At 40.2% G+C, this 20,027-nt stretch overlaps 1 protein-coding gene across 7 annotated transcripts in view; it reads left to right on the forward strand.

Moving 5' to 3' along the window:
* The window catches only part of LOC119653009 (tubulin polyglutamylase TTLL5), an 88,168-nt gene that overhangs the window by 28,578 nt on the left and 39,563 nt on the right, over positions 1–20,027 (forward strand). For 2 of the 7 annotated variants that reach the window (XM_038057442.1, XM_038057446.1), the window contains exon 2: positions 13,341–13,410. The exons of the other annotated variants lie outside the window; for them this stretch is intronic. In XM_038057442.1, the coding sequence (XP_037913370.1) occupies positions 13,343–13,410 (68 nt within the window). In that variant the 5' untranslated portion in view covers positions 13,341–13,342. The remainder of the gene's footprint in view (positions 1–13,340; positions 13,411–20,027) is intronic. 7 annotated transcript variants of the gene reach the window in all.

The following is a 20,027-nucleotide window of genomic DNA, read 5'->3' on the forward strand; positions in this document are numbered from 1 at the left end:
TGTTAAATTGAGTAAAAACTGGTCGGAGACGCTTGAAATGCTTGAAAGCTTGCGTAAAGAGGTCGATAAAAAAGAGCCAAACACACAACAAACGTCAAATTTTGGATAAAGACCGATGATTAAGTGTTTGGATTATTGAAAAGTAGTGCGGGATAACCAAAACAACCGTAAATCTCATTTTAACAGATAAAATGAAGAAAGTCTGCGCGAAAATGATACGAAAAGTTCTGATGAGTAAAATGAGGGAGTAGCGTTTATTTAACTGCCAGGAATTTCATGAATGCTCCAAAGCAGATCCAGAATTTTCGGCCGGACTGATAACAGGGGATGAGACGTGGATTTCCGAGTATGGTCCCGAATCGAAACGTCAGATTAGCGAGTGGCACACTAAGGAGTCGCCCAAAAAAGGTAGGAGTGAGAAAATCGCAAATCAAGACGATGCTCATTGTGGTTTTTGATTGAAAAGCTGGGGTTCACAGTGAATTTTTTCCAGAAGAATAAACAGTCAATAAAGAGTTTTACTGTGAAGTACTCGAACGGTTGCGTGGGGTTTGACGCGTCCGAAGAAAAATTTGGTACAATTGGATTTTGCACCGTAACAACGTGCCAAGCGGCATAGTGCTCGTTGTCTCCGAGCTGCCCAAGATGGGTATGGTAATGTTACCCCAACCGCCGTATAGTCCCAATCTGGCTCCAGTAGACTTCTTTTTATTATAATAATAATCATCATTGGCGCAACAATCCATATTGGGTCAGGGCCTTGAAGTGTGTTAGAGCACTTCATTCAAGACTGTAACCGTACACCACAGGACACTGTAGGAGGCAATGTGGTCAGCATTGCGCTCGCCCGAGATTATTACCCTGATTTGGTTCAGGTACTGATTGACACCTCCGAAAGAAGCTGCAACGACACCACAGGCGGAGATTTTAGTTGGCGATTGAGTGGTGGTGATTGAGTGGCAATGGTGCATCGAATAAGAGTGACAGTACTTTGAAAAGTTGAAAGCAATTTGTAAACTTATATTAAAAAACGCGATCCGAGAAGTTTTGGGGCAGACCCTGTATAGCACTAACATGATTACAGAGCCTTTTATAAGTGTAGACCGATATGACTTTGATCTACAGGGCGGGATCCATTGATTATATACCTTCATTTCAGACCCCCTCATTTTACTGACTCAATCTCTATGTCGCGAACCTTAGCTCTTGTTGGAAGCTACTTTTCTTCTGTAGCGCTAGGGACGCATTTTATTACGGACCTCCTCTGAATGTGTGACCGAATCCCCCAGTTTGAAAACATATCACTTACTGAGGTCATCTCAATTGAATCCTCCCATTTATTCTGCGTCTTCCTAAGTGCAGTGTCTTAAATTTGCATTCTTTCCTCCAGAAGTGGCTTTAGAAACCTCGGTTCGTCCATGAGTCCTTGGTAGTTGGCCCATTACAATTTCGGGATTTGTATAAAGTTGGTGCTTTTCGCTCCGTCATATATGACACACAACTTTACGTTGTATCTTATTCGTCATATGCTATCCTCTATCACTGAGATCAATATTCTTTTGATGACTCATCGTTCGGCTCCGGCGTGGATTCTAGGCATTTCACCGATCTCGTGATAAACATTAATCAGTATTCTTTACATTTTCAGTGTTATAGTCCTTCCTACAGTACTAATAAATTGTCTTACGGAAGTTAATTTCTTATTTGATATAAAAAGGAAAGCACCAAATCAAAAGGCATATGGTGTGTGGGTAGGTAGGTAGGTAAGTATCAGTAGCTGCTCCGAGGAGCCCAATTATCGTAGTGGTACGCGGTTTTAATGCCATAAACTTCTAAGACTTTGAGTGCTGTAGTAAAACCAAAGGGGAGGAGGGTGGGGGCAAAGTCCAGCCTGATCAGATCTCTAGAATTAGCCCATAACATTCACAAAGGGCAGCAGTTCTCCCATCTTGTAACTGGAGATCGTAAAGGAATTGTCTGAGGGTTTCTCCCTTCTTTCCGTAGCTTCAGCATGCCGAGTCTGCTGGCACGGTCCTCTAGAGGCCATTTCCCCGTGCAAATCACCATAATCTTGTACGAATTTGCACGTGTCTGATACAAAAGCTCTTGCGATCCGATCTTGTGATAAGCGGGAAGTCAGGGGGAGGGTGCTATCCAGACTGTTTTGTGCGTCCTTGCACTCCTCCACCAGCCTGCAGTATGTTGTCATTGAGTGCAAAGCCTTAATGGATTATGACCCAGCTGTCGGCAGGCTTCCAGTATTGCGAAATAGATGTCAAATGTTGTAGTTCTTCTGACAGAGCTGATCGATCGTCAGTCATGTAAGTTGAGGGGATACACGTTCTCCACTTCCGCCGGGTCTAGTTAGATTGCTGGAACTCAGGTCCGGATACAGAAAAGCGTGCATGCTATCCCTTGCGAGGATACATACTCTAGGTCTAGAAAGGTTGGTTGTTCGCCTGGGGTTCTTCCACCTTGATAACTGCCCAGCCGTCCATTAGGATCCTGGGATTTTAAGGGCACAAGGAGATAGATGCGAGCAACCGGTATCCTGAGAATCTCGTCGTATGGGATTAGACTGAGCTTTACCCCCTTCCAAGCGTCGTTGATCTTAACGACTCACTAACTGAGAAAGTCCCCCGAGGGTTGGTCCTCGCATGCTACGTCCGGACCATCTGCAAAGAATTAAAGCAGGGGATGAATCGCCCTGTTCCTCTTTGGCGTCCAGGAGATGCTCGATGATCATCCATACCAGTCGACTCAGCTCATGAGCCTGGGCTCAATATTGGTCCGCACCTTCGGGGTCAGTTTGTCGCTTGCGAAGTTACTATTCACCAGCACTACAAATTAGTGATCCATAGCCACGTTGCTGAACGATATCGCAGTTCCTGCCTAATGCTGCTTCCCTGTTTGTAGATGTTGCTCTGCTCACTTGTGTTGCTATTCGACTTCATCTTGATTTCGATTGCACTCGAAGGCTTAAGTACTGGTCTCCTTATTCTTCGCAATCTTACTCAGAATAAGTATGGCCTTTTGGTACTGGCCCTTGAGCAGGACTCTGGTCAATTTACACTTCTTTGCTGGTGTTCGACGACAAACTTTCTTGTCAGCCATTGCTTTTGGAGGGGCCCCTGACGCCGAGGGTTTCTTCTTGGAAGTACTCGCTACATCGTTGACAGCTGTTTCCAAACTGGATTCTCTATCGTCCGTTTTTTATTAAGGTTTTGTGTGAAACATGCAGTAAATGGCGCCTTCTTGTGTTAAGTTTAAGAGGGGGCTCCCCATACATGTGAATGGAGGGTGCAAATTTTTTTTTCACAGAATGTAGCCATGTAGGGTATCAAATGAAAGGTCTCAATTAGTACTTTTCGAATCTGGTTCAATATTTGATATTAGATGAAACATAGGGGAGTGAGGGTTCAAAATATGACCCACAAAAAGTGTAACAGGTCTCGTTCTCAGAACCTATCCAACCGAAAAATCTGAAAAAAATCACAGTGGTGCATCTCTACGAAATCTAGGCCTCAAAATATATTCAGTTCCGATATCTGCACAAATAAAGTTAATAATAGTATATTTCCACATTTTAGAAATTTACCCGGCATCCCCCCTTATGTTCATCCCAGAAGTACAAAATTTGGCATGCGTGTAACGAAGGACATAATGCACAGTTTGGTCAAGATTGAAGAAAATCCAACTATTATTAACAAAGTTATAGGGGGTGAAACTTTACAATTTTTTGTGAATTTCGTGCACTCTACAACCTGCATGACGTCATCATCACATATCAATTCGTCAATACCACAACGAAATGAGTTCTTATGAATTGGGTCGCAGAGAATTATTTTGTTTTAATTTTTTAGTTATTTGTCAGCCAGACATGTGTGTATGTAGGTATATAATATATGCGTGCTAATGAACTTTGCGGGTAGAGCCTAATTCGGATAGATATAAGAAGTAAATCGGAAATATGGGTACGATCAATTTTACGGTTCATCCCACCCCCAGACCCGCTTGGCCCTAAAAGATGACCAGCAGGCAAGCATCCTTCGCCAGTTGGATGAACCTACTGCCAGCCCGATCCTACACACCCTTGGCTCCCCCGAAGGCGGTATCTAAGTGGCCACCACGAGTTCATGTGAATATTTGGAGAATTATCCAACCTTAACCTGAAGCATCAACAATGAATTTGAAGACAATTGGTTTTTTTTTGCAATATACTGAGTGCATATCTAAGGGTCGACAGAGATGGCCTGAAGTTGGTTGGTGGGACATTCTAATAAAAGGATTTCAAGCAGTTTTAATTTTATAATAGGAATAATAAGAAACAAATTCAAAGGAACTGAGTGAACCTATCGTAATTCACGCCCAGGGTGACTTTCATTATTTTTCTCCAATAGTGAGTCTACCTCAAGTTCTTCATTCAGAATGCATTGAGAATGGGGTGAAGGTCAGTAAATGTCACTCTGGTTCTGATTCTTCCTATCAGACGAGTTGGTCATTGATCGCTCAACATTATTCTTCTTTTCAGGGCTTCATGCAAAGAGTCATTTACATATGCGTGCATTCAAATAGCCTCATTGAAAAAGCAGTTCTATTTCTTCTCTTGTACATCGATTTCCTGTTGCCCTTGTCCATATGTACGTTTTTTCTTTGCAAACTTCTATTGTGTATTTTCTACTTCCATTACTCATCTTTGTGCCATTTGCTTAATTGCAAACTATCCAATGTGTACGGTGGAAAGAGACCGAATCTATGGCATTGCCAATGGGCCAATGCAACTGAAACGCAACAAAGCTCTCTAAAGTTTTTCCATTGCCTTTCGAGTTTTCTGGGTCAAGTACATCTTTTATCCTTTCCATGTGATGGGTGCAAGCCATATGCTTTTTTTCCAAATTATCATTCATCTATCAAGCCACAAGAAGTCTTGATTGAATTGGTGCTCTTTATTCGCTTAATTTCCAATTAGTATGCACTTCCATCTAATTTTATTTCTCTACATTCAAGTGCTCTAATTTACTTTACCAACGACTAATTTGTGTAGTAATTCGATAACGGCAGAGAAATAAGGTGAAAACCTGGGGAATAACGTTGAATGCTTAAGCAATGACCTCATCGGGCAGCGCTAATTTGCCTAGAAAATTATGCAAATATTATTTTTCAACTTAAAAGATATTCTATTGAGAAACTGATAATGATGCTATGTGCGTGCGGTGTGCGCTTAATGGCAATGTTCAAGTGGAATGGCTCAATTCAGAGACTAAGTGCTTATAATGTACACATTTTTTTCACTCTGTATTTGATCCGTACAAAGGCGACTGTTTTTGCGTAGTTATAGCTGCGAAATATGATATCAATGAAAATGGCCATCCAAATAGGAAAGCAGCAGAAGTAACAGAATATCAAGTAAGCTACGGCAGACTGGCTCGATAAACATCTCAAATTTGGTAGTCCAGCCTGGTCCTTGTTTAGTTAAGTCTAAGATCACATCACTCCGGGCAATAAAATTGTTTATTTGGACACTCCTCAAAACATATGGCATGTGTGTAGTGCCAAAATTATTCTCTTAACAGAAGCATATGCTAACTATATTGTGTTTTGTCTATAGAGCATGCTATTTTTAGGTTTTTTTCGAAATTTGTATTTATCGGTCCATTATTGCTGTAAACCCTTATGCGGAATATACTATGTCAAACAGGTAAACCCACAATCATTATTGGTTCATCATCATTTTTCCTGGGAGTGCCGAAAATCGATGACGTTCACATTTTTTTGCTTCATTTTCGGTAATATATTTTCATATATATAAAAGGAATTATTACTACCGATATATATACAAAATAAAAAGATTTAAACAGAATTTCCGTTATTTTTTTTCTTGAAGTAACAGATGTATTGTATTCCGGGAACCAGCTGTGCACTGTTATGTGCTTTCTGCTGCCAAAGAAAGCCCACTGACGAAGGGAATAGTTGGTAACCGATAATACACCAGCTGTGGCTTTGGTGCAACTTGTCCTACTTGGCTTTGAAGTGTCCATCTTCGGCAAACAGTCGTTCGTAAGAAACAAGGGCTGTACAGTGGATGTTGGAGAGTATCCTAACATAATTTTTAAATATTTTCGAAGCCTAGATTAAGTAGTCCCTCGTTGACCTGTTGGAAAATTACACGCGCGGGCAAAATGGGTTGAACACGATCTAATTGAGGTACAGCACTACTAGTACATTATAGAAAATATTGACAAAAATCGTAAAAGAAATGCGCCGATAAAGTGATTGAGGAGTTTCGGGGAGCTTTAGAGTTTGGTGACCAATTGATTTTTTTCGGTCAGGCAGGTATTTTGAAAAATGTTGAGAATCCAACATTGTTGCCCACCAAATTTCTGTGGAATTTTTAAGGTACAACCACATTTTGTACCTGATAATGCTACATTTTGGCATTCCAGTAAAATTGTTTCGCCTAACAACAATTATAAGGGCATCAACAATATCACAAGTCAGAAGAGATCACCAGCTGACTTAATGACTTTGATTCAAAAGTCAAATGAAGCAGGGAAACGAATGGAAGATACCTGTTGATACAAAGAGTACTCTACTCTAGAAGTCTTAACAAAAAGTCCTTACTGTAACTTTCCCCTCTCTTCCCTTCATTGTCTATGATGACTTTCCCGGCCCGTCGCAATTTCCAAATTGTTCCTCTTATTCGTCTCTCCCTTTCTTCATTTTCATGAACACCTGTGCTGCTCTTCAATTCAATCGCACCACAAATCATCTAAATCGGACTCTCGATCTAGTCCTCTCCAACATGCCGGAACGGCTCCTTTCTCCTTTGCTCTTCCCTATGTTGCTCCTTATGGCCATCATCCTGCTCTTGACTTCGAGGCACAACTGCCACGCCTCAACTCCCCAACTATGCGCAAGCCCTCTAAACTCAACTTTCGTAAGGGCAACTTTGAGGGCAAACCCCCAAACTTAGCTCTTTCGTGAATCAACTGGGCTCCTCCCATTCTCTCACCCCGACCAAGCCCTTCTCTCCTTTTATTCCACCCTGTCTGATCTCCTTCCTAGTTACGTTCCTTCCTTCCCTAAATCCCTGAGCTCCTACCCATTATGGTTCACCACTGAAATCCATAAAAAACTTCGCTTGATTCGAGCTGCGAGGAAAAAGTTTTTATCCACAGACTGACCATTTCAGCACTCTGTGAACTTCAGTTAAGTCTAGGAAAGATTATCTGGACACTGTTGAAGTCGAATTGGTGCGTGGTAACTTGAAGCCTTTCTGGTCTCACATCCGTAACGCACGCAACACCTCCCAGTCCTCCCCTCCCACTTTCATCAAATTCTCTGGCGCCACTGCTACCTATCTTCAGCTATCCTGTGATTTACTTTGCAGCTACTCTCTCTCTTCTTCCCCTCTCCCGCTTCTGAGTATAGCTTCCTCCAAATCTACTGCTATTCCTCTCCTTAGCCCCTCTTTGATGAAGTACCTTATTGGCAACCTTGTGCTAATGTCGGACTCGGCCCCGATGGTCTTCCCAATCTGTTCCTGATTAAAATCTCTTCATTTCCCTTGCTCTCTGCCTTATTTCAACAAGAGTCTCGGAGTGTGTCATTTTCCCAGCCTGTGGAAAAAAGCCCTTATTTTTCCCCTTCACAAAGGCGGTGACCATACTCTTGATGAGAATTGCTGCCCTATTTCGCTCCTCTCATCCTGCTCCAAAATCTTCGAGAGGTACGTCAATGACTGGTTGACCACCCACTTCGGCCACCTTATAGCTAAGGAACAGCACGGCTTCATAAAATGTCGATCCGCTGCTACCAATCTTCTGGACTTGACCAACTTTGTCGCCAAGTGCTTCAACTCTCGGCAGGAAGTCCACGTCATTACACGGACGTTTCTAAGGCCTTTGATTCCATTAGCCACGAGATACTATTGTCCAAACTCGCCTCTGACAACATTCCTTCATCACTTATTACATGGGTTGCCTCCTACCTCTCCTTCCGATCCTGTTGCGTTTCCTTTGATGGTTGCACTTCTAGTCCTTTTTCTACTTCTACACTACCACATTCTAGGGCCTCTTTCATTGTTATTCTTTAGTAACGTCTGTACCCATTTGACCCTGCTTGTTATACGCCGATGACCTCAAACTATTTTCTTCTATTTCGTCCCCAATGGATTGCGCTTCCATGCAGGCAAATCTGGATATTTTGGTCCATTGGTGCACAGTTAATAAGTTGGCTCTTAAGGTCAGCGGGAGGGTAAAGGGGTGGAAGGGGTTTTAAGTGAGTAACACATCGAGTGGCAACTCGCTTAAAACTTCTCCCACCCCATTCTCTTACTCTCTCGATGGTTCCTCTCTGTCCTATCTGAACTCTATCCTCGCCTCCCGCGTAACCTTCGCCGACAAACTTCGTTTTGACAGCCACTACTTCCTACCTCGGTCCAACCCTCTATAATGCTTTTTCACTCTCTCGTGAGAAGTATTGTTCCGTGATTTGGTTCCCTTTCCGTAATTGTGATTGGCTTAACCTAGAGAAGATACAGTGTAAATTCATCCGCTCGCTTTTCTTTAAGATTAACCTCCCCAGTGTTGAATATCCCGCCCGTCTCCGTACCTTTCGTCTCCCATACCTCCAACAAAAGATGCAAAGCTGTCAACAAAATTGATGAAATAAGACAAAAAAACCTCGCTTCTGGCATCTGTACCAAGCTCTGACGATCCTGAAAGCCAGCTGCATACGTAGAAAGACAGAGCTCCAAGAGTATAAACAATTGATAAGACCTCTGTTATGTTGCGAATATGAAACCTGAATCATCCAGTGATCTTAATTGTCGATGCTTTGTGGTCTTTGTTGTCTTTGTGCTGCTTTCCCATGCAAAAAATAGTAAATTAATTGTCTTTTTATATCTTTAAGATCGCAACTATCTTATGCAACTCAACTTCGACCAAAATTATTTTTTTTTTTTTAATAATTCTCGTATTACTTGTCTAGGGCGTCATCAGTACTTTTTCATCGCGAACGAAATCGGAAAAGCATTTCCCTTCCGTTTGCCTTGATGGAGCGAAGTCGAAATAACGTCTATCAAGATATGCTTGCATGATATTTTTCTCCTTAAAAGCAGTGATTTTATTTTATCATCACGAAATTTAGATTTTGCCATCGTTTTGAAAATTATAAAACCAGTGTCACTAAAACTGCAGTAACTTGTGAATTAAACGTCAGATTTTATGAAAGTTTACCATGTATTGTTTGAACATTTTTACTTCCTAAAAATGATATGAATATGTGATCCGCCCGTCAAAGAAGGCGGGAGTCATACATTATACAGGGTGCGTACGGTATTTGAGGACAACTTGAGAGTAGAACTAATTAGCTTTTAGTTTGAACATGAATGAATGAAACTTGACGATTTTTTTACACAACATTAACTTATTATATATCGATAAATTCATTCAATAAAATTTCCATTAGCTGCAATAACCTCCTCGATCCGAGTCCGGAAACGATTGCATGCCCAAATCAAATGCTCCTTGTTCATATTGACATATTCGTTGAGAAGAAATAGTGTTATAAGGATATTTGTTGGTTTCATGCTCAACTACGCCCCATACGTAATAATCCAGAGGGTTAAGGTCTGGGGAGCTAGGCGGCCATAAGTGTAGTCATGGAAATTTTCAGCCATCCAATCTTGGGTCACCATCGCTTTGTGTGAAGGAGCAGAGTCTTGTTGAAAGATGTATGGGTTGTCACCGCGAACACTATCAATCCAGGGTTTCACTACTGTCTCTAGAACCTCGATGTATGCAGCAGAAAATTCACTCGAAGTCCTTGAGTGAAGAAGTGAGCTGACATGACATGTCCTTTGTTGCTCACAACACCCAAAATCATAACAGTAGCTGGAAACTTCGTGTGCATGACAACAGGAACCTCTGTAGGGTCGTAACACAGCCATCTGTCATTTCTGCGGTTTTTTCATCAGAAAAAAGCATAACTTCTCAGGCGCTTCAGGGTGTTTAATTTTGTTTAAAAGGCGTTTTGATAGGATATCTCGCTGCTCCCGTGTTTGCTTCGATATAAACTGTCGTCTGCGCAAAACGTAAGATTTATACCGGAAATCTTGGACAAGTCAATGGATAAGATGGTCAGAAACATTAAGCTCCCTCGCAAGGGCCCTCATTGATTTTGAAGGGACCTCGTCAATGATCATTTGCACTTCTTGAATAAATTCTGCAGATCGGATATTTTCTGAACGTCGCTCGTGTTTTTTCCGTTTTGCAACAGATTCTGTTCGATGCTTCTAATTCACGGCGAACCTTATGAACGAATGAACGGGCGAACTTAAGAAAATTAGAGATTTCTAAATCGGTGTGATTTGCACATATAGCGACGATAACCGCATTTCTCTTCATTTCTTGATTTAAGTTGTCCTCCATGTCTTATCTGAAAAAGAGCAAAAAGAAAAAGAATGTTTTCGGGAAATTATAGCGACATATGTGAATGTCCTCAAATACCGTACGCACCCTGTATCTTTATTATGGTGCCAACTCTGAATAATATGAGGATTTGGCCACACAAAATAACAGCAAAATCATTCAATCGTGACTACCATTTCTCGTTTGCTCAGATTTTATTGTTTCCTATTCATTCCAGTCACTGGATGCGCTGCTATCTAAATTGTTGATAATGTCTATTCGTAGTCGCCAGGGGTGGCGCGATAGTCATCTAGTTACCACAGATATGTCAATAGTGGGATTATCTAAATATATGTGATCATCATCATCATCAACGGCGCAACAACCGGTATCCGGTCTAGGCCTGCCTTAATAAGGAACTTTAGACATCTCGGTTTTGCGCCGAGGTCCACTAATTCGATATCACTAAAAGCTGTCTGGCCTACGCCATCGCTCCATCTTAGGCAGGATCTGCCTCTTCTTTTTCTACCATAGATATAGCCCTTGTAGACTTTCCAGGCTGGATCATCTTCATTCATACGGATTAAGTGACCCGCCCACCGTAACGTATTGAGCCGGATTTTATTCACAACCTGACGGTCATGATATCGCTCATAGATTTCATCGTTATGTAGGCTACAGAATGATCCATCCTCATGTAGGGGGCCAACAATTCTTCGGAGGATTCTTCTCTCGATCGCGGCCAAGAGTTCGCAATTCTTCTTGCTAAGAACCCACGTCTCCGAGGAATACATGAGGGCTGGCAAAATCATTGTCTTGTATAGTAAGAGTTTTGACCCTATGGTGAGACGTTTCGAGTGGAACAGTTTTTGTAAGTTGAAATAGACTCTGTTGGCTGTCAACAATCGTGTGCGGATTTCATCATCGTAGCTGTTATCGGTTGTGATTTTCGACCCTAGATAGGAGAAATTATCAATGGTCTCAAAATTGTAGTCTCCTATCTTTATTCCTTCCGTTTGACCAGGTGCGGTTTGATGTTGGTTGGTTGGTTTTGGGTGCTGACGTTGCCACCATATATTTTGTCTTGCCCTTCATTGATGTGCAGCCCAAGATCTCGAGCCGCCTGCTCCGTCTGGATGAAGACAGTTCTAGTCCTATACTAGGTGGTGGCAGTATTTGTCCGTCGTCTTCAGTTGGCGGGACTTCCAACTCGCCGGTGTTCTGGTTGTTCAGTAGCTCATCAAAGTACTAAACCCATCGCTCCAATATGCCCATTCTGTCGGAAATCAGATTTCCCTCTTTGTCTCGGCAGGATGAGCATCGAGGTGTGTAAGACTTCATCCTGCTGACTTGTTGGTAAAACTTGCGCGCCTGGTGCGGTTGCTGCCTGTACTTTTCTAATTCACAGACTTGTTGGTTCTCCCAGGCTTCCTTTTAACGGAGTTCGTGATAAGTCTCTGCGCGTGCCCGCGCTCTTTGAGAATGCAACATTAATAGGTATGCGGCGTTCTTCCGTTCCGTAACTAGCTTACATTCATCGTCAAACCAACCGTTCCGACTTTTCTTGCGGCTGGAGTCAAGTATGTTTGTGGCCGTATCAATGATAACGTTCTTCAGGTGGTTGTGAAGATCATTCGTCGATGTTTCATCTTCAGGACCTCTGTTCACTGCGGTTATTGCGGCATCCATTTCCCTTTTATAGGTGTCGCGGAGGGCCGTGTTGTGGATGGCTTCAGTATTCACTCTCACCTGATTGTCAGAGGGGATTATAGGTGGTGTTGTTATTCGAGCTCGGAACACCATGCCAACGAGATAGTGGCCACACAAAATAACAGCGAAATCATTCTGTCGCGACTACCATTTCTCGTTTGCTTAGATTTTATTGTTTTCTATTCATTGCAGTCACTGGGTGAGCTGCTATCTAAATTGTTGATAATGTCTATTCGTGGTCGCGAGGGGTGGCGCGATAGTCATCAAGTTATCACAGATATGTCAATAGTGGCATTGTCTAAATATATGTCATCCTAGGAGTTTATTAATTTATTGATTAATAGCTAAATAGGATTTCCATGAAATACAAATATCATCGTTTCATTCGTAATCAAGTGGCTGGATTAATTCCACGCGAATCATCCTCCAGTAACTTTCGGTATTACGACACGACACCGATCCTTGCTTCAATCTTTGTCCTCGTAAATCCTTCCTTCATCATTACTGTGCCATTTTATATATTTTAAAAATGCTAATTTGTAATTATCTCAAATGTCACTTATTATTTAGAGTTTTGTACTCCATTCATAACAACATTAATTTCCGAAAATTGTCACCTAAATGTTAAGCAGACATTTGAACCCCCCCAGGTGTGATGCTTAAAACAAGTATCTGCAATGTGACAAATTGAGTTTATTTCGGTGTCTTGTTCTGTTTTCTAGTATGTCATTAACACAATTAAAAGTATAAAATGCAATAGATTCTGAAAAATGCTGTTGATATTCAGAGATACAACTTAATTCCTCGTATAAAAAGCACAAACAAGTTTCTCCGGAAGAAAACAGTGCAAATAGTCGGTTAAAGAAACTACTTTCTAATTTGAATAATTACAGCAATATGGATGAACAAAACGCCTCAATTATAACGATGTCGTGCTAGTCTATCTACTTTTATGATTCAATCATGACTCGATGTACATTTTCTCTCACACGATCAATTTGCAATGCTAATTAAGATGTTCTGCATACATTACACTGTGCGCACTCATTAATTACTGTCTGTTGTTAATAGATCTACAAATTTCCATCTTTCCATCATTTTGTCGTATCATCACCGTAATCACCACTCCATGTACCATCCTCCAGATATGTTGTAATTACTAACAATTAACTCTTTTATCTCTTCTTCTCTCTTTTTTCGCACCCAATGTATTTTCAGATATGTTTAGAGGCAAGTCAAGTTCAGAGTCGGCAATCGATTGCCGCAAGACACCGCAAAAGTCACCCAGGTATAAGACAGCACCTGGAAGGTGCAGTTTAAATTTAGCGTTTAGTGTAGCGTGCTTTAATTAGTCCTCTCGAATCATACAAGTCAATTTAGATTTTGCGAATATTAATAGCACACAATCATCAATCTGAATCACCTGCATGTTCACATGGGACCTAGATTATTAGTCCTCATTTTTCGGCTTCACGCATTTTTGTAAGAAATTCGTTTATAGTTTGGATAAACACAAATGTAGTCATGCAAACATTTCTTTTTCTGTAGAAGAAATTCTCATTTTGCTTAACAAACGGAATAGCTTTGTTAATTAAGGGATAGCATCACAGTAGGTTCAGTGAACTAAATTTCTGGCAATTAGAATGGATCCTAGAATTTCGTACTGTTTTATGCCCAGCAGGGTGCCGTCAACCCTAATTGCAGCAGAGTACGTGTGTATATTTTATTACCTGAACTTTGGTAATAAAAATTTAATGAATTGGGACTTGGGGTTGGTGTCTTTCGTGTTTATTTTAAATCAATAGTGGTTATTACACCTAAAGATAGTCTTCTCATTCTAAGATTTATCACGTAAATGATGTCACTTGCCAAGTATTCTTCGCATCTACATTGGACTTCATAGGTTTACTTAAGTATCTTGACTCCTTACTTTTCAAGCCTCTGTCGTAAAAGTACGTGACCTGAAAATTAATTTCTCAAAGATTTATAGGAAAACCAAATCTTGTATGCCAACTTGCTAACTGCTTGCTCGTTACCTTGCACTTTTTTAGATTGTTTATGCAGACGTCCAAATTTGGAGCGGTCATTTTCCGATTTCGGTTGTTCACCTTTTTGGTGAGTTCTCTTCATTAGTCATTGGCACCTTTCCTCACATCATTGCCGCTAGATCAATTCAATATTCACTTGCTTCTTCGCTTCCGTTTGGAATTTGCTTTGGGCATGATTTCCAAATTTGTAGACTAATCGTTTTAGCGGAGATATGGGAGAAATGTTGAATGGAGTCTCGAAATTTGCATTGAATGGAATATTAAGACAATATCTTAATTCGTTTCGTCCGTTGGCTGGAAAGTGAATGAGATATATGGTTTTGGCAAGTGTAATTCCATGTAGAGGTATATTTTTTTGGTTCTAAATATTTCTGCATATCATTTACATATGACTTCATCAAGATTGATGTACTTGCAATTGAGGAAGTTAATTTGTTTCACGTAATATAGACAAATATTCCACTGTCAGTCATTACATATATGATTCATTGTAGCTATCTTGTTTAAATAGTTGGTAAGTTGAGATTTTACACCTTCGTCACTGATAACAACCAAGCGAAATGTAATTACAATAGTAAAGAAAATGGAAAATATGCATAACTTTCATTGGAAAGGGATGTATCAGCTTATTCAGTCCGAAAAACCGATATGGAAAGATTTTTTGTTATAAATATTCAGGGTTTGTTTACGCGGCATCTTTAATAAATACATGCCCCCAATAGAAAAAATCCGCCTTATACCACCTATGACAATAGTGCATGATTCCATGCTACTGCTGAAGAGGACAGCAAGGGACCACCGAAACATGCTTATTCGGAGGAAATAAAAGTGTTTCATTTAGTCTCGCATTATCTTTGTGAAATACTGCATTTTTTTTATCAATTTTAGTCCGTTTTACTTAAGTGCACCCGATATATCACAATTTTAAGCAAAATACAGGATCGTATAGGGCACTCACAAAGAGCATGTTTTCGGACCCGCATTTGAAACGCAACTCTGTACAAATATTATACTTTCATTATCCAGCTATAGAAAATTGCTCTTTGAAAAAAGAGAGGCTGCAGATTCTTCGTCAAAAACGCACTTTTCGTAGCATCTTGGTTCGATGTCTTCCTTATCACTCCTTTTATCTGAACGCTGGGTTATTTTATAAACACATTAGCCTGGCGACATGAGTTCAAATTTGTCTATTTTGCTGTATGAAACCTACTTAACAGGGGTTGCTTTAACGTTAGCCCATTTGTCTCGTTATTGCAAAATCATTGTCCCTATTGCCTCTTTGAATTTAATCGTTGTGGTGTCATCCAACTCATAGAGCAACTAGCAATCCGTTTGATCCTGAATTTCTTTATAGCCACTACGGAAACACCAATACTCGGAAAAACTCGCCCAATTAGCTTTCTTTCGCGATATACTACACAGCTTGCAAAAATACTGGCAGCCCATTTGCTTCTAAACCTTCGCTTCCAAATCGGCGCTAATCAGGAAAACTCCCAACTTACCAGCCCTTCTTGGTTTGTTACTTAATGGCATCACATTAGGAATGTTGAGATTATTTTAGGCATAAATCTGTTCCACCTGGAAGTTGAACGATAACAGCTGTACGTCTTTTCAGATATAGTCACTATTCCTCCCAAATGAAGAAGGAGCCACTTATCACGCTGTTGTCAAAAAGCTGAATTTTTTCTTAACCTCTTCGCATTGCTCATGCATCGTCACAATTGGCTAAAAATAAGGACTTGGTCATTTCCATCTTTGTACGTTGCCGATTGGATTGCTAAGTCCTGATCGACAGAGAACAGATGGGTTGGTGGGTTTTAATCCTGCGAATGGGGTTGGTCTCATTGAATGTTTTTTAAGGTTAGATCTAGACTTGAACTCTCATTCTAGAAGCTTCGAATTAACCCTTTGTCTTTGAGGGTCTCTTTCTCCATTAGTTCTTGAGATGGATTTGTGAAATCCCTCCCCATTATAGTAGTTATATTGACTTTATTGTATTTCGCTAAAATTTATTTCTAAATAGAGGCTTGCGTTTTCTAAAAATCTGTTTGGGGAGATTTTGGTAATTAATCTGAGGCAGCTAATGGGTCCAGTCCATCATAAAGTCGATACGGACTCAGGACTCCCTCAAACCTAAAATAAAACTGGCTTTTTTCTTGGTGACCAAACGTTGGGAGCGATACAGTACATTTACATCTCCTTTGGTGTCAGAAGGGACCCCATGTTCACATTATAAACATCTGTTGATGTCGATTATATTTGAATGGTGGTTTTCAATCGTTTTATTAGTACTTTCGATAGGACTCAAAAAAAGAAGAAATTTTGCGAAGACATTGCTTCGCCAAGTTGTCCCTATCCTCGCAAAGCCAGCGCAAAGTCAGTGGCCCGCCTTGCTTTCCTGTCGCACTTTAATAATAATAATCGTTGAGGCAACAATCCATATTGGGTCAGGGCCTTGGAGTGTGTTAGAGCACTTCATTCAAGACCATAACGGTACACTACAATACACTGTAGGAGGCAATGTGGTCAGCATTGCGCTCGCCCGAGATTATTACCCTGATTTGACTCAGGTACTCATTCACAGCTGAGTCGACTGGTGTCCGACGGCAAGTCACGATGCAAATCCCACTGAACCGCGTCCCTCCGTACGACAGCCCAACGCTCTAACCACTGAGCTATCCGGACATAAAAACTGACGCACTTTAGCTCTTAAATTTTGTTCTGTATCAGACTACGGTAATTTACCACGATCAAATTTTCTGATTTCACTACCATTGACCAATTTGCAGAGTTATATGTCACATTATTACCTTCTTCAGCCTCCGCCGAGTCTATCATCCTCTCCAGTATTTTTCCCATGATGTCAAAAAAAGATTGATATGGTGATCTAAGTAGTAAACTAGGCGATGAAAACCTTTTCCAGAATGCATGAATCAACAGCGGCCTTCGCAGTCAATTTGAGAACCCTATCAATGGTAACTGGTGGTAACGTTTTCCTGAGGCTCTAAGCATTAGGAAAAAAATCTAACCTAGAAAGGTGATGTTCTAATGCTAACCAGTATCAACAAAGCTCTGAGTAGTATTTGGTGTTGGTCAACCTGTAACCCCACTTCAGGGCCCACAATTTGGAATTATCAATTATTATTTTAAGATTTTGGTATCTACATTTTCTTCTCCGTTATTGTTGCACTAGAAGCAGCAGTAGATTTGGAATGCCGTTGAATTTGGTTCTTATCGACTATTGACTCTTCCCGGAGTGCCTTTTTGGCACGTGAGCACATCTAACTTTTTTCACATGATCATATACTGTCTTTACCCGGTTTTACGGTTTCCAAGTTATTACCATGTCAGTATTCGATTTTCAAGTGATCTGTGAAAGCATTACGGGGTTTTACAAAATCTGGCCATAGGATGCACCAAAAAAAATTTCGATTACCACTTCTCATGTGCTAACTTTGAAATTGGTATCAAATGAGGGAAATACGAAAAAGCTGAAATCATTATGATGAGGCTATATGATATCTAGGCCACAAAATGCGTTCCACATCAATATCTACTCAATCAATTATATATTTTAAATTTACTGCGAACATCCCCTTTTAAGTCCATACTGGAAGTACAAAATAATGGATATTAAAATATAGTACACAATACTGAAAAGTTTGAAGGAAACCCTATTATCATTAGCAAAGTTATACCAGGTCAAAGTTACCCCTTTCCCATAAATTGACCGAACCCTAAGATAATATATATAGGATTCAATAGTGTGACATGGTCCATCCATCATCATCATCACCAACGGCGCAACAACTGGTATCCGGTCTGGGCCTGCCTTAATAAGGAACTGCAGACATCCCGGTTTTGCGCTGAGGTCCACCAATTTGATATCTCCAAAAACTGTGTGGCGTCCTGGCCTACGCCATCGTTTCATCTCAGGCAGGGTCTGCCCTTATAGACTTTTCTGGCTGACTATGGTGAGACGTTTCGAGCGGAACAGTTTTTGTAAGCTGAAGTAGGCTCTGTTGGCAGCGTTGTGTGCGGATTTATCAATTGAGTGGCGCACGCGGGATACTCAATTCCATTACCTTTGGAACGTACCCTGTGTTGACAGATAGGTAGAACATGGTAACTGTGAACCCTCATACATACAATGAGGTCATTTTAGGTTAAAGAGGGTCCTTATCCATGTGTTTTTGCGCCAAATATATTCATGTGAGGTATCAAATGAAAGATCTCGATCATAACTTTTGATGTGCTAACTTTTAATTTAGTAGAAAAGGAAGAAGAAGAGGAAATGCGAGAGCATATATTTAAATTAAGGACTCATTCTCAGAAACTACCCATTAGAGATGGGTAGGTGATGTGTGGAATATTACAAAAGTGATATTACTTTCAATTGTGATATCACATTATCATTACAGAGAGCGATCCAAACATTGCCACAGCACCGCATTAGAAAAGTATTCTAATGAAACATTACCCCAGTTGGTAGTACAAGTCGGTGGTGCCGACACCGTGTATCGCTGCCTTTTGGTCTAGAAAATGATTTCGTGTGCATGTGCATATGGGGATGCAGATTCTTGGCTTTAAGTAATTGATTTGTAATGTTATAGATTGGAATGATGAATTTTGAAAGAATGGTCTAAATATGTTACATAATATTTCCTAGCACAAGCGGTCGAGGCGACTATCGAATGCTGAAGTCGACTATCGGTTGCGAATCTATTCTCTGGACTGGGTTGGATTTGAAAAGATGATTTGGATTTTATTTAATAGATCTTTTAATTATATCAAGCAAAGATAATATATAAGTTGAGCAATGCTACTACTCATACGGAAAATCTAATATGATATTTAGGCCTCAAAATGGCCCCTATAACAGAATCTGCTCTAATAAAGTTGTATGTTTTAAATCTATTGAAAACCTTTCCGTACTGGAAGCAAAAAGTAATGTACGTTAATGTAGGTGTGCGCGATACTGGGAAGTTTAATGGAAATATCATTGTTATATGCAAAGTTGTAGTAGGTCAAAGCTACCAATTTCCCCTTAGCTTTACCGCGCCCTAAGACATCATATAAAGAATGAATTGAATAGTCTGACATGTTAAATGCATAAATATACACAACCAACTTTTAACAAAGGCTGAAGGAACAAATCAAGGTTAATTTTTGGATAAAGTTAGTTTTCTTCCTTCCGTAATATGAATTGAATGCCATTAATCTATATATTGTTCTCACGCATATTTTATACCAAAAGTTTGAACTTTTTTCAATGACGGTAAAAATATGAGTAGTATGGAAAAGGGGCCCAGAAGATAATTCAAATCATGTTAATCAATTAATTACTAGAAAGGCAATATCTTGTTAACGATCTCGTGACTTCCCTAGATATCATCAATTCAGCCACTTTACCGCAACCAAAACCTAATTACAGATCAACCTGTTCCTTATTACTCCTGCTCGTCCTTAAATCATCCTTCACAGGTATCATGAACAATCAAATCTACTACCGGTACCTAGTCAATAACTATTTAACGGTGACTGTTTATCGACATAAACAACCGGAACTAGTTGGATATTCAATGCGCCTAGTTCATGAATCAATTATAAAAACTTTAATTTGCCTGCGATGAACATTAGGAGCCATGCAATCCTAACTACTTTTCCCTGCTTGAACAAAATATACTTTTTTCGTGAATTTAATGTTTCTTAGATCAGTTCCAAGACGGTAATTAAAAAACTTTCAAACAACTGACGATAAGTTCTCAATTGTGTAAAGCAACCAATAACAAATTGTTAATGACAACCCAATAAAACACGGAACAGAATGCTTTGATTTTAGGGGAAGACTGAGTTT

Source organism: Hermetia illucens, chromosome 3 (genome assembly GCF_905115235.1).
Source record: "Hermetia illucens chromosome 3, iHerIll2.2.curated.20191125, whole genome shotgun sequence".
NCBI classification, from domain to species: Eukaryota; Metazoa; Arthropoda; class Insecta; order Diptera; family Stratiomyidae; genus Hermetia; species Hermetia illucens.